At 50.7% G+C, this 14,097-nt stretch overlaps 1 protein-coding gene across 1 annotated transcript in view; it reads right to left on the minus strand.

The window, feature by feature from the left end:
* Nucleotides 1-1,479: 1,479 nt before the first annotated feature.
* Nucleotides 1,480-14,097, minus strand: part of LOC120882426 (granulocyte-macrophage colony-stimulating factor receptor subunit alpha-like) — a 29,588-nt gene continuing 16,970 nt past the window's right edge. The window contains exons 8-11 of the mRNA XM_040266426.1: nt 12,718-12,853; nt 10,469-10,565; nt 4,176-4,257; nt 1,480-3,071 (exon numbers count right to left, since the gene is read on the minus strand). Coding sequence (XP_040122360.1) covers nt 2,976-3,071; nt 4,176-4,257; nt 10,469-10,565; nt 12,718-12,853 — 411 coding nt within the window. The 3' untranslated portion in view covers nt 1,480-2,975. The remainder of the gene's footprint in view (nt 3,072-4,175; nt 4,258-10,468; nt 10,566-12,717; nt 12,854-14,097) is intronic.

The following is a 14,097-nucleotide window of genomic DNA, read 5'->3' on the forward strand; positions in this document are numbered from 1 at the left end:
TCTCAGACAAGGATGCTGAAACAGCAGCCCACTGCAGCAGTCCTGCCTGGAGAATCCCAGGGACAGAAGAGTCTGGTGGGCCACAGTCCACAGGGCCGCAGAGAGTCTGGCGTGATTGAGCGACGAACACTCACACACACCCCTCCCAGCGCCCACCCGCCGCCCCGGGGATCCCATGATGCTGAAACGGACCCTGCTCCATGCATCCATGCCCGGTAACTCAGTCCTAAATGAGCGCATCAGCTGTCTATTTCAGGACGCGACTCAGCCAGCTGCAGAGCGGCCCCGAGAGGGGCCCCCAGGAAGCACGTGCTTGCCTTGTGCCTTCCCGCACGGAGAGGACCCAGGAGGCGGCTGGGGTCGCCCGGACCAACCCCACCAGCCCAGCTGTCCCAGCTTCCTCATCCTCCCAGGCTCCACTGCAGACAGCAGTTCCCGATACTCTCGACTCCACGGTCGCTGCTTCCAGCAGAGGCATCGTGGTGCACACCCAGGAGGGTACAGAGCTGCCTCCCGGGCGGCAGAGGTGGAACAGCTGGGCCAGCAGCCTCAGTGCCGAGCAGGGGCCAGGAGGGGACCCTTCTGGGGGGAACAGGATGGGAAGGGGAGCTGGGGGTATCAGATCCTCCGTGCCAGGGGGGTCCGGGTGAAGAACTGTTTTCTTTTTCTCACTAGAATAACCTTCTTGCTGTTGTCTAGCTGCTCCGTCGTGTCCAACTCTCTGAGACCCCCGTGGACCGTAGCCCCCCCAGGCTCCTCTGTCCATGGGCTTCTCCAGGCAAGAATACTGGAGTGGGCTGCCCTTTCCTCCTCCAGGGGATCTTCCCCACCCAGGGATCGAACCCATGTCTACTGCACTGGCAGGCATATGCTTTGCCAGGGAGTCACCTGGGACACCTCTAGAGTGACTTGACTTTACATTTTTTTTTTTTAATTTTAAAGTATAGTTTCCCTGATGGCTCAGTGATAAAGAATCCGCCCGCCAATGCAGGAGACAGAGGCTTGATGCTTGGGAAGATCCTGGTGGAGGGCACGACAGCCCACTCCAGTGTTCTTCCCAGAGGGTCCCATGGACAGAGGAGCCTGCTGGGCTACGGCCCATGGGGTCGCAGAGACTCGGACACGGCTGAACACGTGGCTGACTTACAACACTGTGTTGGTTTCAAGGGTACAGCAAACTGATTCCCTTATGGGGACATACATTTTTCTCAGACCCTTTTCATTACAGTGTCTGACATCATATCGAATAGGATTATCTGATTCCCTGAGGTATACCATAAATCTCTGTTGCTTATTTTATGTCTAACACTTTACAGCCATTAATCAATTTACATTTCACACTTTTAACCCCAAATATCGAAATTACCCTGCTCCCCCACCCATGAACCCTACCTTCCTTTCCCCATGGGCAACCATCCTTTTGGAATCTAAAAAAATAAAGTAAAAGCAATTTGTGTACAAACAGAAACAGCAGATAGCTCATGCTTCCTGAGTTCTGTAATATCCACATGTTAAAAGGACACAGCTGTCGTATCCAGATTATTTTTAGCCCCGATGCGTTTTCACCTGGCTCTGTGTCACCTTCCAGGTCATTTTCCAGCATGAAAAACCGGCTCCCCAACGCTTCTGATCCCAGTCTCTTCAGACCCCTCCTGGGGAGGGGGGGGGGGTCCCAGGCAGCCCAGACTTCTGACTGACCAGCTTAAAGTCAGGCTTCCCAAGACCCCCTCCATGGGGCTGGATAATTGGCTAAAATGGCTCACAAAGCTCGTGACAAGACCGGAGTTAAAACAAGAAAGGCTTTGCCGGTTTGTGCAAAAAGCATACGACTCAGCTGGTCTTGGTGGAAGGTGCCAGGGGAACGGGGAGGAATGCACCACAGATGTTATGAGGGGGAAGGAGGGTGGGGGGAGAGGGGCCTCCACACCCAGAGGGTGATGTTTGAATCTGCAGGTGTGGGGACGACTCCCGGCTCAGCGAATCTCCCCTCTTTGGGACACCGTGTGGTGGACAGAAAAATGTCCCCAAGGACGTCTGCATCCCCTCGGATGTCTGCGTCCCCTCCCCGTGTGGTGGACAGAATAACATCCCCAATGATATCCTAAATCCCGGAACCCACAAACGGGTTGCCTTCTGACACAAGGAAGTTAACAGCGGTGATGAACGCCAGGATCCCGAGATGGAGACTGGGTCGTGGACCACCCGCCCTGGGGGTCAGGTCATCACAGAGACTGTTGAAAGAATTACAGAGGACACCGTATGAGCTGTTAACGGATAGATTCCTGCCATGCCAAGTCCATCATGGAGGTCCTGTTACAGTAGCCTCTGGAAACTCATTTCTTTCTAAACTGCAGCTGATACAGGAAAAAAAAAAAAAAAAACCCAAGACAGGAGGATGTATTCTGTCTGCCAGTAAAAGCAGAGGCAGGGGAGACGGCGTTCCAGCCCCTGCGGCCACTGGCAGTCTGGACACCTGCGTGTGATGAAGGATGGGGTTCCAGGAGGCGCTGAGAGGTGCATTAAGTTGCTCAGATTTGAAAGGCTTTCAAACATCCCTCCAGCTACAAAAGCACCTTTGAGAAACAGGACATTATCTTTGAGAGTAAAAAACACAATTGTTGATTAGTCGCTCATTCCTGTTCGGTTCTTCATGACCCCATAGAGGATCCCAGGCTCCTCTTTCCATGGGATTCTCCAGGCAAGAATACTGGAGTGAGTTGCCATTTCCTTCTCCAGGGATTCTTTCCCACCCAGGAATCAAACCTGAGTCTCTTAGATTCACAGGCGAGTACTTTATCACTGACTCCCTGGGAAGCCTCGTCAAAAGAACAAAAAGATAGAATGCTATAAAAACACAACAATTTAAAAAAGCTTCATTTGAAAACAGTAAATAAAATACTTAAGAAATGTTTAAAAATTATTTTTTAAAAAGTAAACAGCTCCTAGAAAGTCCCGGGTATGGAGACGCCTGGAATTCACAGTTTCGCTGGGGCTTCTGAGACTGTCTCCACGGTTAAGACCTCTTCCTTGTCACCTTTTCCCGTTTCGTGTGTAAACTTCTCCCATAGCATCTGATGGGGGAGAAAGGCAGGGATGTCAACTCCCCAGAAGCCCCCGGAGGATCCACGGAGGTGGAGGGTTTAGACAGAAATGGGAGCTAGGTCTCCGGGTGGGAGCTCATCGGCGGCAGATGAGCTGGGGGGAGGGACATCTGAGACTCACGTACCACACTCGCTGGGACCGCACAGAGCTCAGAGCTTGGAAGGAGAGTGTCGCGGGACCCTAGACCTCCCCAGGACCCACCAGGGCGTGACGGCAGAACGTGGAGGAGGCGGACACAGTCCCTGCCTCGGGAAGATGGGCTCGACAGGTGAACCCAAGTGCAGGGGAGGGTTTCCCACACTTGAAAGTGAAAGTGTTAGTCACTCAGCTGTGTCCAACTCTTGGCGACCCCATGGAGTATATATAACCCACCAGGCTCTCCTCTACCCATGAGGATTCTCCAGGCAAGAATACTGAAGTGGGTTGCCATTCCCTCCTCTAGGGGATCTTCCCAACCCAGGGAATTGAACCCAGGTCTCCCTCATTGCATGTGGATTTTTTTTTTTTCTTACCATCTAAGCCACAAGGGAAGCCCAAGAATACTGGAGTGGGTTGCCATTCCCCTTCTCCAGGAGATCTTCCCAACCCAGGGACCGAACCAGGGTCTCCCACATTGCAGGCGGGTTCTTTACTATCTGAGCCGCCAGGGAAGCGCTGCATATCGGGGGGTGGGGGTGGTGTTTGTCTTGTCCCATGTCCTTTTTCATCCTATGTGCTGCCCTCTGGAGATCTGGCTGGGCCCCGTTCAGTCTGTCTCTCTGGTCTCCTGTTCCTTATTGTTCTTCATCCTCTCTGTGCGCTAGAGATCTGGCTGGACCCCGTTCAGTCTGTCTCTGCCTCTGCCATCCCCATCTCCCGCTACTCTCCTCCTCCTTCTCCACAGCCAGGCTAATTTCCCTGGCCACAGCTTGCAGACAAAACCCCCACCAACCCTCACCCTGCCCCGGAGAAAGCCAACGAGCAGGACACGTGATTCAAGCCTCCCCTCTGTGGACCTCAGCTCTGGCTGAGCACAGACGAGCTTCTGAGCTCACCGTTCCCCACCTGTCCATCATGGCTCATCCCAGACATACCTCGTGGTCGATTTGATGGTTATCATTCAGTTTATCTTTGATCTGCGGAACCGGAGGGAATAACCTGTGGGTCTTGAGGAACCTGGGGGAGATAAGAAATGAGATGAAGAGAAGACGGACAGGCCCACATTTTTGTCCTGGCTCCCAGAGGAGAGGCACTCTCATGTTAAGTACAAACACGCCCTCTGGACTCATGTCTTCAGAACAGTTCCCTTTAAGAATCATAGAAGGGGAGACTTCCCCTGGAGGTCCAGGAGTTAAGATGTCACCTTCCAAGGCAGGGGGTGTGAGTTCGGGCCCTGGGGTGCCAGTTTGATCCCTGGTCAGGAAGCTACGATCCTACATGCCTCACAGACAAAAAAAAACACACCATAAAACGGAAGCACTATTGTAACCAATTCAGTAAACACTTTAAAAATGATCTACGTCATGGTATATATACACGAAGGAATATTATGCAACCGTTAAAAAGAATGAAACAATGCCATCTGCAGCAACATGGCTGGACCCAGAGATTGTCATACTGAGGGAAGTAAGTCAGACAGAGAAGGAGAAATATCGTGTGGCTTCCCTCACATGTGGAATCTAAAAGGAAATGATGCCAACTTACTTACAAAACAGAAAGAGGCTCACAGACTTAGAAAACCAACTTATCGTTACGAGGGAGTAGAAAGATAGGAAGAAGGGATAGTCAGGGAGTCTGGGATGGACGTGGACACACTGGCGTATTTAACATGGAGAACCGGCAAGGACCTGCTGTCCAGCACAGGGAACTCTGCTCAATACTCTGTAATAACCTTATTGTTACCAGGGGGAAGGATGGAGGAAGGGATAGGTAGGGAGTCTGGGATGGACATGGACACACTGCTGTATTTAACATGGCGAACCAACAAGGACCTGGTGTCCAGCACAGGGAACTCTGCTCAATACTCTGTAATAACCTTATGGTCACCAGGGGGAAGAGTGGGGTAAGGGATAGTCAAGGAGTCTGGGATGGACATGGACACACTGCTGTATTTAACATGGAGAACCAGCAAGGCCCTGCTGGACTGCACAGGGAACTCTGCTCAATGTCACATGGCAGCCAGGATGGGAGGGGAGTTTGGGGGAGAATGGATACATGTGTATGTATGGCTGAATCCCTTTGCTGTCCACCTGAAACTATCGCAACATTGTTTATTGGCTATCAGTTCAGTTCAGTTCAGTTCAGTTCAGTTCAGTTGCTCAGTCATGTCCGACTCTTCTGGACCCCATGAACTGCAGCACTCCAGGCCTCCCTGTCCATCATCAACTCCCGGAGTTCACCCAAACTCATGTCCATTGAGTCGGTGATGCCATCCAGCCATCTCATCCTCTGACGTCCCCTTCTCCTCCTGCCCCCAATCCCTCCCAGCATCAGTCTTTTCCAATGAGTCAGCTCTTTGCATGAGGTGGTCAAAGTATTGGAGTTTCAGCTTTACCATCAGTCCTCCAAATGGCAACCCACTCCAGTGTTCTTGCCTGGAGAATCCCAGGGCCAGGGGAGCCTGGTGTCTATGGGGTCGCACAGAGTCGGACACGACGGAAGCGACTTAGCAGCAGCAGCTTCCAATGAACACCCAGGACTGATCTCCTTTAGAATGGACTGGTTGGATCTCCTTGCAGTCCAAGGGACTCTCAAGAGTCTTCTCCAACACCACAGTTCAAAAGCATCAATTCTTCGGTGCTCAACCTTCTTCACAGTCCAACTCTCACATCCATACATGACCACTGGAAAAACCATAGCCTTGACTAGACGGACCTTTGTTGGCAAAGTAATGTCTCTGCTTTTGAATATGCTATCTAGGTTGGTCATAACTTTCCTTCCAAGGAGTAAGCTTCTTTTAATTTCATGGCTGCAGTCACCATCTGCATCCACTGTTTCCCCATCTATTTCCCATGAAGTGATGGGACCAGATGCCATGATCTTCGTTTTCTGAATGTTGAGCTTTAAGCCAACTTTTTCACTCTCCTCTTTCACTTTCATCAAGAGGCTTTTTAGTTCCTCTTCACTTTCTGCCATAAGGGTGGTATCATCTGCATATATCAGGTTATTGATATTTCTGCCGGCAATCCTGATTCCAGCTTGTGCTTCTTCCAGCCCAGCGTTTCTCATGATGTACTCTGCATAGAAGTTAAATAAGCAGGGTGAAAATATACAGCCTTGACGTACTCCTTTTCCCATTTGGAACCAGTCTGTTGTTCCATGTCCAGTTTTAACTGTTGCTTCCTGACCGGCATACAGATTTCTCAAAAGGCAGGTTAGGTGGTCTGGTATTCCCATCTCTTTCAGAATGTTCCACAGTTTATTGTGATCCACACAGTCAAAGGCTTTGGCATAGCAATAAAGCAGAAATATATGTTTTTCTGGAACTCTCTTGCTTTTTTCACGATCCAGCAGATGTTGGCAGTTTAATCTCTGGTTCCTCTGCCTTTTCTAAAACCAGCTTGAACATCTGGAAGTTCATGGTTCATGTACTGCTGAAACCTGGCTTGGAGAATTTTGAGCATTACTTTACTAGCATGTGAGATGAGTGCAATTGTGCGGTAGTTTGAGGATTCTTTGACATTGCCTTTCTTGGGAGTGGAATGAAAACTGACCTTTTCCAGTCCTGTGGCCACTGCTGAGTTTCCCAAATTTGCTGGCATACTGAGTGCAGCACTTTCACAGCATCATCTTTCAGGATTTGAAACAGCTCAACTGGAGTTCCAACACCTCCACTAGTTTTGTTCGTAGTGATGCTTTCTAAGGCCCACTTGACTTCACATTCCTGGATGTCTGGCTCTAGGTGAGTGATCACACCATCGTGATTATCTGGGTCGTGAACATCTTTTTTGTACAGTTCTTCTGTGTATTCTTGCCACCGCTTCTTAGTATCTTCTGCTTCTGTTAGGTCCAGACCATTTCTGTCCTTTATTGAGCCCAGCTTTGCATGAAATGTTCCCTTGGTGTCTCTAATTTTCTTGAAGAGATCTCTAGTCTTTCCCATTCTGTTGTTTTCCTCTATTTCTTTGGATTGATTGCTGAGGAAGGCTTTCTTATCTCTCCTTGCTATTCTTTGGAATTCTGCATTCAGATGCTTATATCTTTCCTTTGCTCCTTTGCTTTTCGCTTCTCTTCTTTTCACAGCTATTTGTAAGGCCTTCCCAGACAGCCATTTTGCTTTTTTGCGTTTCTTTACCATGGGGATGGTCTTGATCCCTGTCTCCTGTACAATGTCACGAACCTCTGTCCATAGTTCATCAGGCATTCTATCTATCAGATCTAGTCCCTTAAATCTATTTCTCACTTCCAGTGTATAATCATAAGGAATTTGATTTAGGTCACACCTGAATCTGAGTGAACTCTGGGAGTTGGTGATGGACAGGGAGGCCTGGTGTGCTGTAGTTCATGGGGTCGCAAAGAGTTGGACACGACTGAGCAACTGAACTGAACTGAACTGAACGTTCTAGTGGTTTTCCCTACTTTCTTCAATTTACTAAATAAAAACTTCAAAGTCTGAAAATAAAAGAAAAATAAAAGAAATGGATAGACATTAAAAAAAAATAATGATCCACAAAAAAAAAAAAAATCTTAAAAAAAAAAATCACAGAAGGACGGCCTCCAATCTTACACTCCGGGGAATATAATAGCCAGTGTGGATGTACTTAAGAAATGCCTAGGAAGGTCTTTCCAGAACCTTCATTCACTGTTTTGAAGAGAAACGAGAGTATTGAGGAAGGGAGGAGAAGCGGACGACAGAGGATGAGATGGTTGGATGGCATCACCGACACGATGCAGGTGAGTTTGAGCAAACTCCGGGAGTTGGTGAAGGACAGGGAAGCCTGGCGTGCTGCAGTCCATGGGGTCGCAAAGAGTCAGACACGACTGAGCGACTGAACTGAACATTCACTGTCTTGGGTGCAGAGACGGCAGTGGTGATGTGTGCCCAGTCTTGAGCAGCTTGGAGGAATCCACGCTCTCTGGTGTTAAAAGGCTAGGAGATTTATCCAGCCTTGAAGACCACGATTCCAGACTGACCAGTTTGCTGTGGATGGCACGTATTTTTAGGGCTGTTCCACGGTGCCCCAGAGTGTCAGTGGTGCTGAACGAACACATGGGCACTTATTTTCGTTCTCACGACAAGGAGGCAACTGTGTGACCTCGTAAGATGCTGTGCTGAGCTGAACGGTGGCCCCAAAGATCCACTCGAGTCCTGAAGCCTGGGAAAGGGAGCTTGTTATGAAATGGGGTCCCCGCAGCTGTGGTGGAGTGAAGGGTCTGAGACGAGGTCTTCCTGGGTGGGGGTGGCCCTAAACCCAGGGAGGAGGTCCTTATAAGACACAAAAGAGGAGAGACACGGACGCAGAGGAGAAGCCACGTGGAGATGGAGGTGGAGACAGGAGGCGGCCACCAGCCCAAGGACAGACGCCCAGAGCCCCCGGAAACCGGAAGAGGCGGGGAGGACCCTCCCCTGGAGCCTCTGGACGGAGCTCAGCCCTGGGACCCCCTGACCTCAGACGTCTTGTCCCTGGGACTGGGGCAGGATGGATGTCTGTGGTTTTAAGCCCCCCAGCTTGTGGTCACTGGTTCCGGCAGCCACAGGAAGTCACACAGCTTTCGACTAAGATGAGTCTTCAGTGTTAAAACATGACATGTGCTCCTGTCTCCACCGTCCGTGGTCGGGCTGCCCACGGTCTTCCTCGTATTCCAAAAAGCGCGATCCCTTGCAGCTTCTTGCAGCAGGCACTCAGGGTCTCCCCTTGTCTCTGGGGAGACACAGGACAGCCAACCATGGTGGGGGAGGGGGTGCCTGGTGACAAAGATGCCTCGGGTGGACGCCCACGGGACCCACACACCCTGCAGGAGGGTCTCCCCATGAGCCAAATCTCCCCGTGGCTTTGCAGAGCTCGCAAGCTTTATTCTGCACATGCCAGGCTTCCTTCCGGGGCATCTCAGAGAGCCTGCGTGATTGCTGAGCTCATATGTCAGGAAAAAGGCCAGCAGGGTCCCTGTGGCGGGAGGATGCCACTGTAGAGGCCTGGGAGCTGGGGCTGAGTAACACGCTATGGGAAAAGAGAAGTCTGTCAAGGAGGGATATTCCAAGAATTCCAGATGCTGCGAAAAACACGGAAGCCGGGCCTTGGGGCACAGCTGAGCTGTAAGGGGGCTTTGCTGCGAAAAACACGGAAGCCGGGCCTTGGGGCACAGCTGAGCTGTAAGGGGGCTTTCCTGCTGACTCACACGCTAAAGAATCCGCCTGCAGTGCAGGACAGCTGGGTTCGACCCTTGGTTCTGGAAGATCCCCTGGGGGAGGGCATGGCAACCCACTCCAGGATTCCTGCCTGGACAATCCCACGGACAGAGGAGCCTGGCGGGCTATGGTCCACCGGGTTGCAAAGAGTCGGGCATGACTGAGCGACTCACTCTTTCAAAACTTCATCTACCTCTACAAGGATTAAACCAGCTGCTTCTGCAGCTGCTGACCTTCAATCATCTCCTGAAAGAAGTTCAGGGTGGAGAGCAAACATGAGACACTCTGTGCTCTGGAGGAAAAAAAAAAAAACTGGCAGGACAGGTCTTCAAATAGTTATTCTCAGGAACCCATTTTATGAGCCCAACTCTTGCATCTCCTCATAGCTAGACAAGCAATGAAACGCTTCATGGTGATGTCTACTCCCCGTGACTAGCAGAGACCTTCTGCAAAAATATATATATATATGCTTGATTGCGTGAACTCCCCCTTCAGCAAAATCACATATACGCCAATCTGCTTTCCCTGTGTCCTTTCAGCAGCTCCTCAGAGCTATCTGAGGCGCTGTGTCCTGGGCTGCAACCCTTCACTCATTCCTTTGTTGATTCAGTCGCTCAGTCGTGTCTGACTCTCTGCGACCCCGTGGACTGTAGCCCTCCAGGCTCCTCTGTCCATGGGATTCTCCAGGCGAGAATCCTGGAGTAGGTTGCCATGCCCTCCTCCAGGGGATCTTCCCAACCCAGGGATCAAACCCAAGTCTCCTGCACTGCAGATGGATTCTTTACCATCTGAGTCCCCAGGGAAGCCCATGGTCCTAATTTTGCCCTCAATAAAACATAAACTCGTGACATCCACATTGTGCAATTTTTTTTTAGGTCAACACTGTTTTCCCCAGACAAATTTTCTCATGGTAAATCTACACGGTGGCTTGGACCACCTGGGGTGTTTGCAGGCTGCCTTCTCATCTCTGGAAGCCGATCGGGGCGGGGTGACTTTAGAACAAGCACGGGGGTTAGCCGACCCGGGACTCCCCGGGGTTACCTTTTGAAAAGGCAGCCGAGGGTCAGGCCACAGACGAGGGTCCCCAGAACCACCATAACGTAGACGTGCACCAGGCTGGACTCTGGTTCTTCGGAGCCTGGGGAAGACAGAGCAGGGGCACATGCCAGGGACCCCGAAGGCGAGGGGGAGACCCTGTCCTCACTCAGCCAGCTCACGGGCTCATGGACGAGGAAATGCGGGCAGTGAAACTGAAAGCGCTAGTCCCTCGGCCACGTCTTACCCTTTGCGACCTCACGGACTGCAGCCCGCCAGGCTCCTCCGTCCATGAGATTCTCCAGGCAAGAATACTAGAGTGGGCTGCCGTTTCCTCCTTCAGAGGACCTTCCCCAAGCAGGGACCAAACCTGTGTCTCCTGAATCGGAGGTGGATTCTTTACTGTCTAAGCCACCAGACAAGCCTCCTAAGAAGGGAAATGTACGAGACTACCGTAACCCGGAGCTTTCACAGAAAATATCTGTGAGACAGTAGACAGTCAAAGCTACCATTTTTTCCAGTAGTCATGTACGGATGTGAGAGCTGGACCATAAAGAAGGCAGAGTGCTGAAGAATTGATGCTTTCCAACTGTGAGGCTGGAGAAGACTCTTGAGAGTCCCTTGGACTGCAAGGAGATCCAACCAGTCCATCCTAAAGGAGATCAGTCCTGAATATTCATTGGAAGGACTGATGCTGAAGTTGAAACTCCAATACTTTGGCCACCTGATGCAAAGAGCTGACTCACTGGAAAAGACCCTGATGCTATTGAAGGCGGGAAGAGAAGGGGTCGACAGAGGATGAGATGGTGGGATGGCATCACCAACGCGATGGACATGAGTTTAAGCAAACTCCAGGAGACAGTGATGGACAGGGAGGCCTGGCGTGCTGTGGCCCATGGCGTCGCAAAGAGTCGGACACGACCGAGCTACTGAACAAGAGATGAGCCCAAGACCATGTTCAAAACCCCCAAAGCACTCTTAGAACATAGCAACCTAAAGACCATTCGATTTAAAAATGGACAGAAGACAGGATCAGTAGCTGAGTAGGATGAACAGTTCCAGGCAAACAGTTGTAAACTCCGTTCACTCCCATTTGGTGAATTTATTACAATATTAATTCTTCTTTCAATATTTATTCCCTTATTTGACTGTGCTGGGGCTTAGCTGCGGCACGAGGGATCGAATTCCATGACCAGGGATTGAACATTGGGAAGGAAGCCTCTTAGCCTCTCGACAGCCAGGGAATTCCTTCTGGCCTCTGTGTTATGCTTTGGCCTTTTTCCCTGAAGGCATGCGAGGTCTTAGCTCCCCGACCCGGGATCGAACCCACATCCCCTGCATTGGAAGGCAGAACTTAACTGCTGGACCACCGGAGAAGTCCCCTCCTATCTATCCTTAAGCTTTCATTTCACGTGTCATTTAGAATAAGTGCTCTTTACAATGAACTAGTTTCCTTTCTCTGTGTTAGTCGCTCAGCTGTGTCCGACTCTTTGCGACGCCATGGACTGTAGCCCGCCAGGTTCCTCTGTCCATGCGATTTCCCAGGCAAGAGTACTGGAGTGGGTTGCCATTTCCTTCTCCAAAATGATTTTTCTTAACTAGGGCACATTTTTCATCTGTGAATAGTCAAAAATACAACGAGAGTCTCTCAGTCTATCAGAGTGATTATAACCCAATGGACGCACTCTCTGTTGTAACGCTTCTCAGTATACACAGATAAAATGTGACCTGTGAAGCAAGGCAGTTATCTTTTCTTTTAAGCGATACATCAATTGTCAAAACTGCATATGCGGATGGCCGGTGAAACAAACAAACAAAAAAAAAATCATGTGGAAGTGAGCCAAGTTTGTTCAGAACTGTATTCTGGGAAAAGTCCACATTTTTTTTTTTTTTTTTTTGCCCATAGTTTAAATTAATCTTTCCCTGGGGGCTCAGACGGTAAAGAGTCCGCCTGCAATGCAGGAGACCGGGTTTCGATCCCTGGGTCGGGAAGATTCCCCTGGAGGAGGGCATGGCAACCCACTCCAGTATTCTTGCCTGGGCAAGCCCATGGACAGAGGAGGCTGGGGGGCTGCCGTCCACGGGGTCACAGAGAGTCGGACACGGCTGGGCAACTTTCCCTTTCACCCCCTAGGTGTTGCTGATGCCAGGGGACAGTGTCACCAGTGGCTCGTGGACCGGAACTCTTCCCAGAATGGCTCAGAGAAGGCCTCAGAATGCCAGGACCTGTCCGGGGACGGTCTCGGGACACCTACCGAACTCAACGGGCGGGCTCCAGGCACCCCAGCGGGCTTTCCGGGCGTCCGCCGTCCTTATCTTCACAGTATGTTTTGCTTTGGATCCCGGCTTCGGAAAGTTGTATCTGTTCCCGGAGTCACCAAATACTACAATCTTTGGAGAAAGCAGAAAGTTAGAGGTGTCACCTCTGGTGAGAAAAAGAGTGGGGGCTGTGTGTGTGTGTCTTTTCAGTTGCCCAACTGAAGTGGAAAATTTAAGCCCACACCCTCCCAACCTGGGCGTGAATGTTGTAATTTGTGTCCTGAATGCTTCACAGAGATGCTTAGATAGAGAAAGACAATGGGTGATTGTCCGGCATTTTCTGAGTGGCTACTCCTGGGGCTTCTGGGATCGTTCAGAACAGACACAGCAACGGTTCAGGACCTGCAGAGGATGTGGACAGACCCACAGACGGATGCCGGCCCCGCGAAGGATGTTCAGAGGACCAAGTTCAAGTTCCTCATCGGATAGGGGATGATACCGGGGTCACAGTGGTGGGGAAGCTTAGAAAAAAATCAACAAAGAGTACTTTGATGATCAACCTCGAGAGGAGTTTTGAGGGATGCAATCATCTGTGTGATACTTCAAGGAGTATTTCCTGGGCCAATATGGATAGAAGGGGGAGAGCCCACCCCAGTGGTACCTAGGGGGACCGCTATATCACTGCCCAGATGATATGCAAAGGCAGGGGTCCTCAGCCTCTGGGACCTAAGGCCTGATGACCTGAGGTAGAGCTGATCCAACAATAGAACTCAAGTGCACAGTAAACGCAATGCTCTTAAATCATCCTTAAACCCTCTTCTTCTTCTTCTTCTTAAATCACCCCGAACCATCTCTCGCTGTCCATGCAAAATTTGTCTCCTGCACAACCGGTCCCTGGTATCAAAAACATCGCAGACCACAGCTCTCGGGAAATCCCATCGTCTGACTTTTATCTCATCCCCATCCTGACCACTGCTGAAACAATTTCAATTGGTGTGTGTCCATTGATGGATATTGTATGATTAAACTGGGGCTTCCCTGGAGGCTGTGTGAGTAAAGAATCCTGTCTGATTAAACTGGGGCTTCCCTGGAGGCTGTGTGAGTAGAGAATCCACCTGCAATGCGGGAGACGTAGGCAGATGCAAGTGTGATCCTCAGGTCAGGAAGATTCCCCTGGAGGAGGGCATGGCAAGCCACTCCAGTATGGTTGCCTGGAGAATCCCAGGGACAGAGAGGCCTGGCGGGCTACAGTCCACGGGGTCACAGAGAGTTGGCCACGACTGAAGTGCCTGGGCATGCCCACCCCCACGCAGGACTGAACTACAAGGGTGATGTTAGGGTCAGGGTTGCCACTCACCAGCTGACTTCTGCTGCTG

The sequence above is a fragment of the Oryx dammah genome, unplaced genomic scaffold (assembly GCF_014754425.2).
Source record: "Oryx dammah isolate SB20612 unplaced genomic scaffold, SCBI_Odam_1.1 HiC_scaffold_23, whole genome shotgun sequence".
Classification (NCBI taxonomy): Eukaryota; Metazoa; Chordata; class Mammalia; order Artiodactyla; family Bovidae; genus Oryx; species Oryx dammah.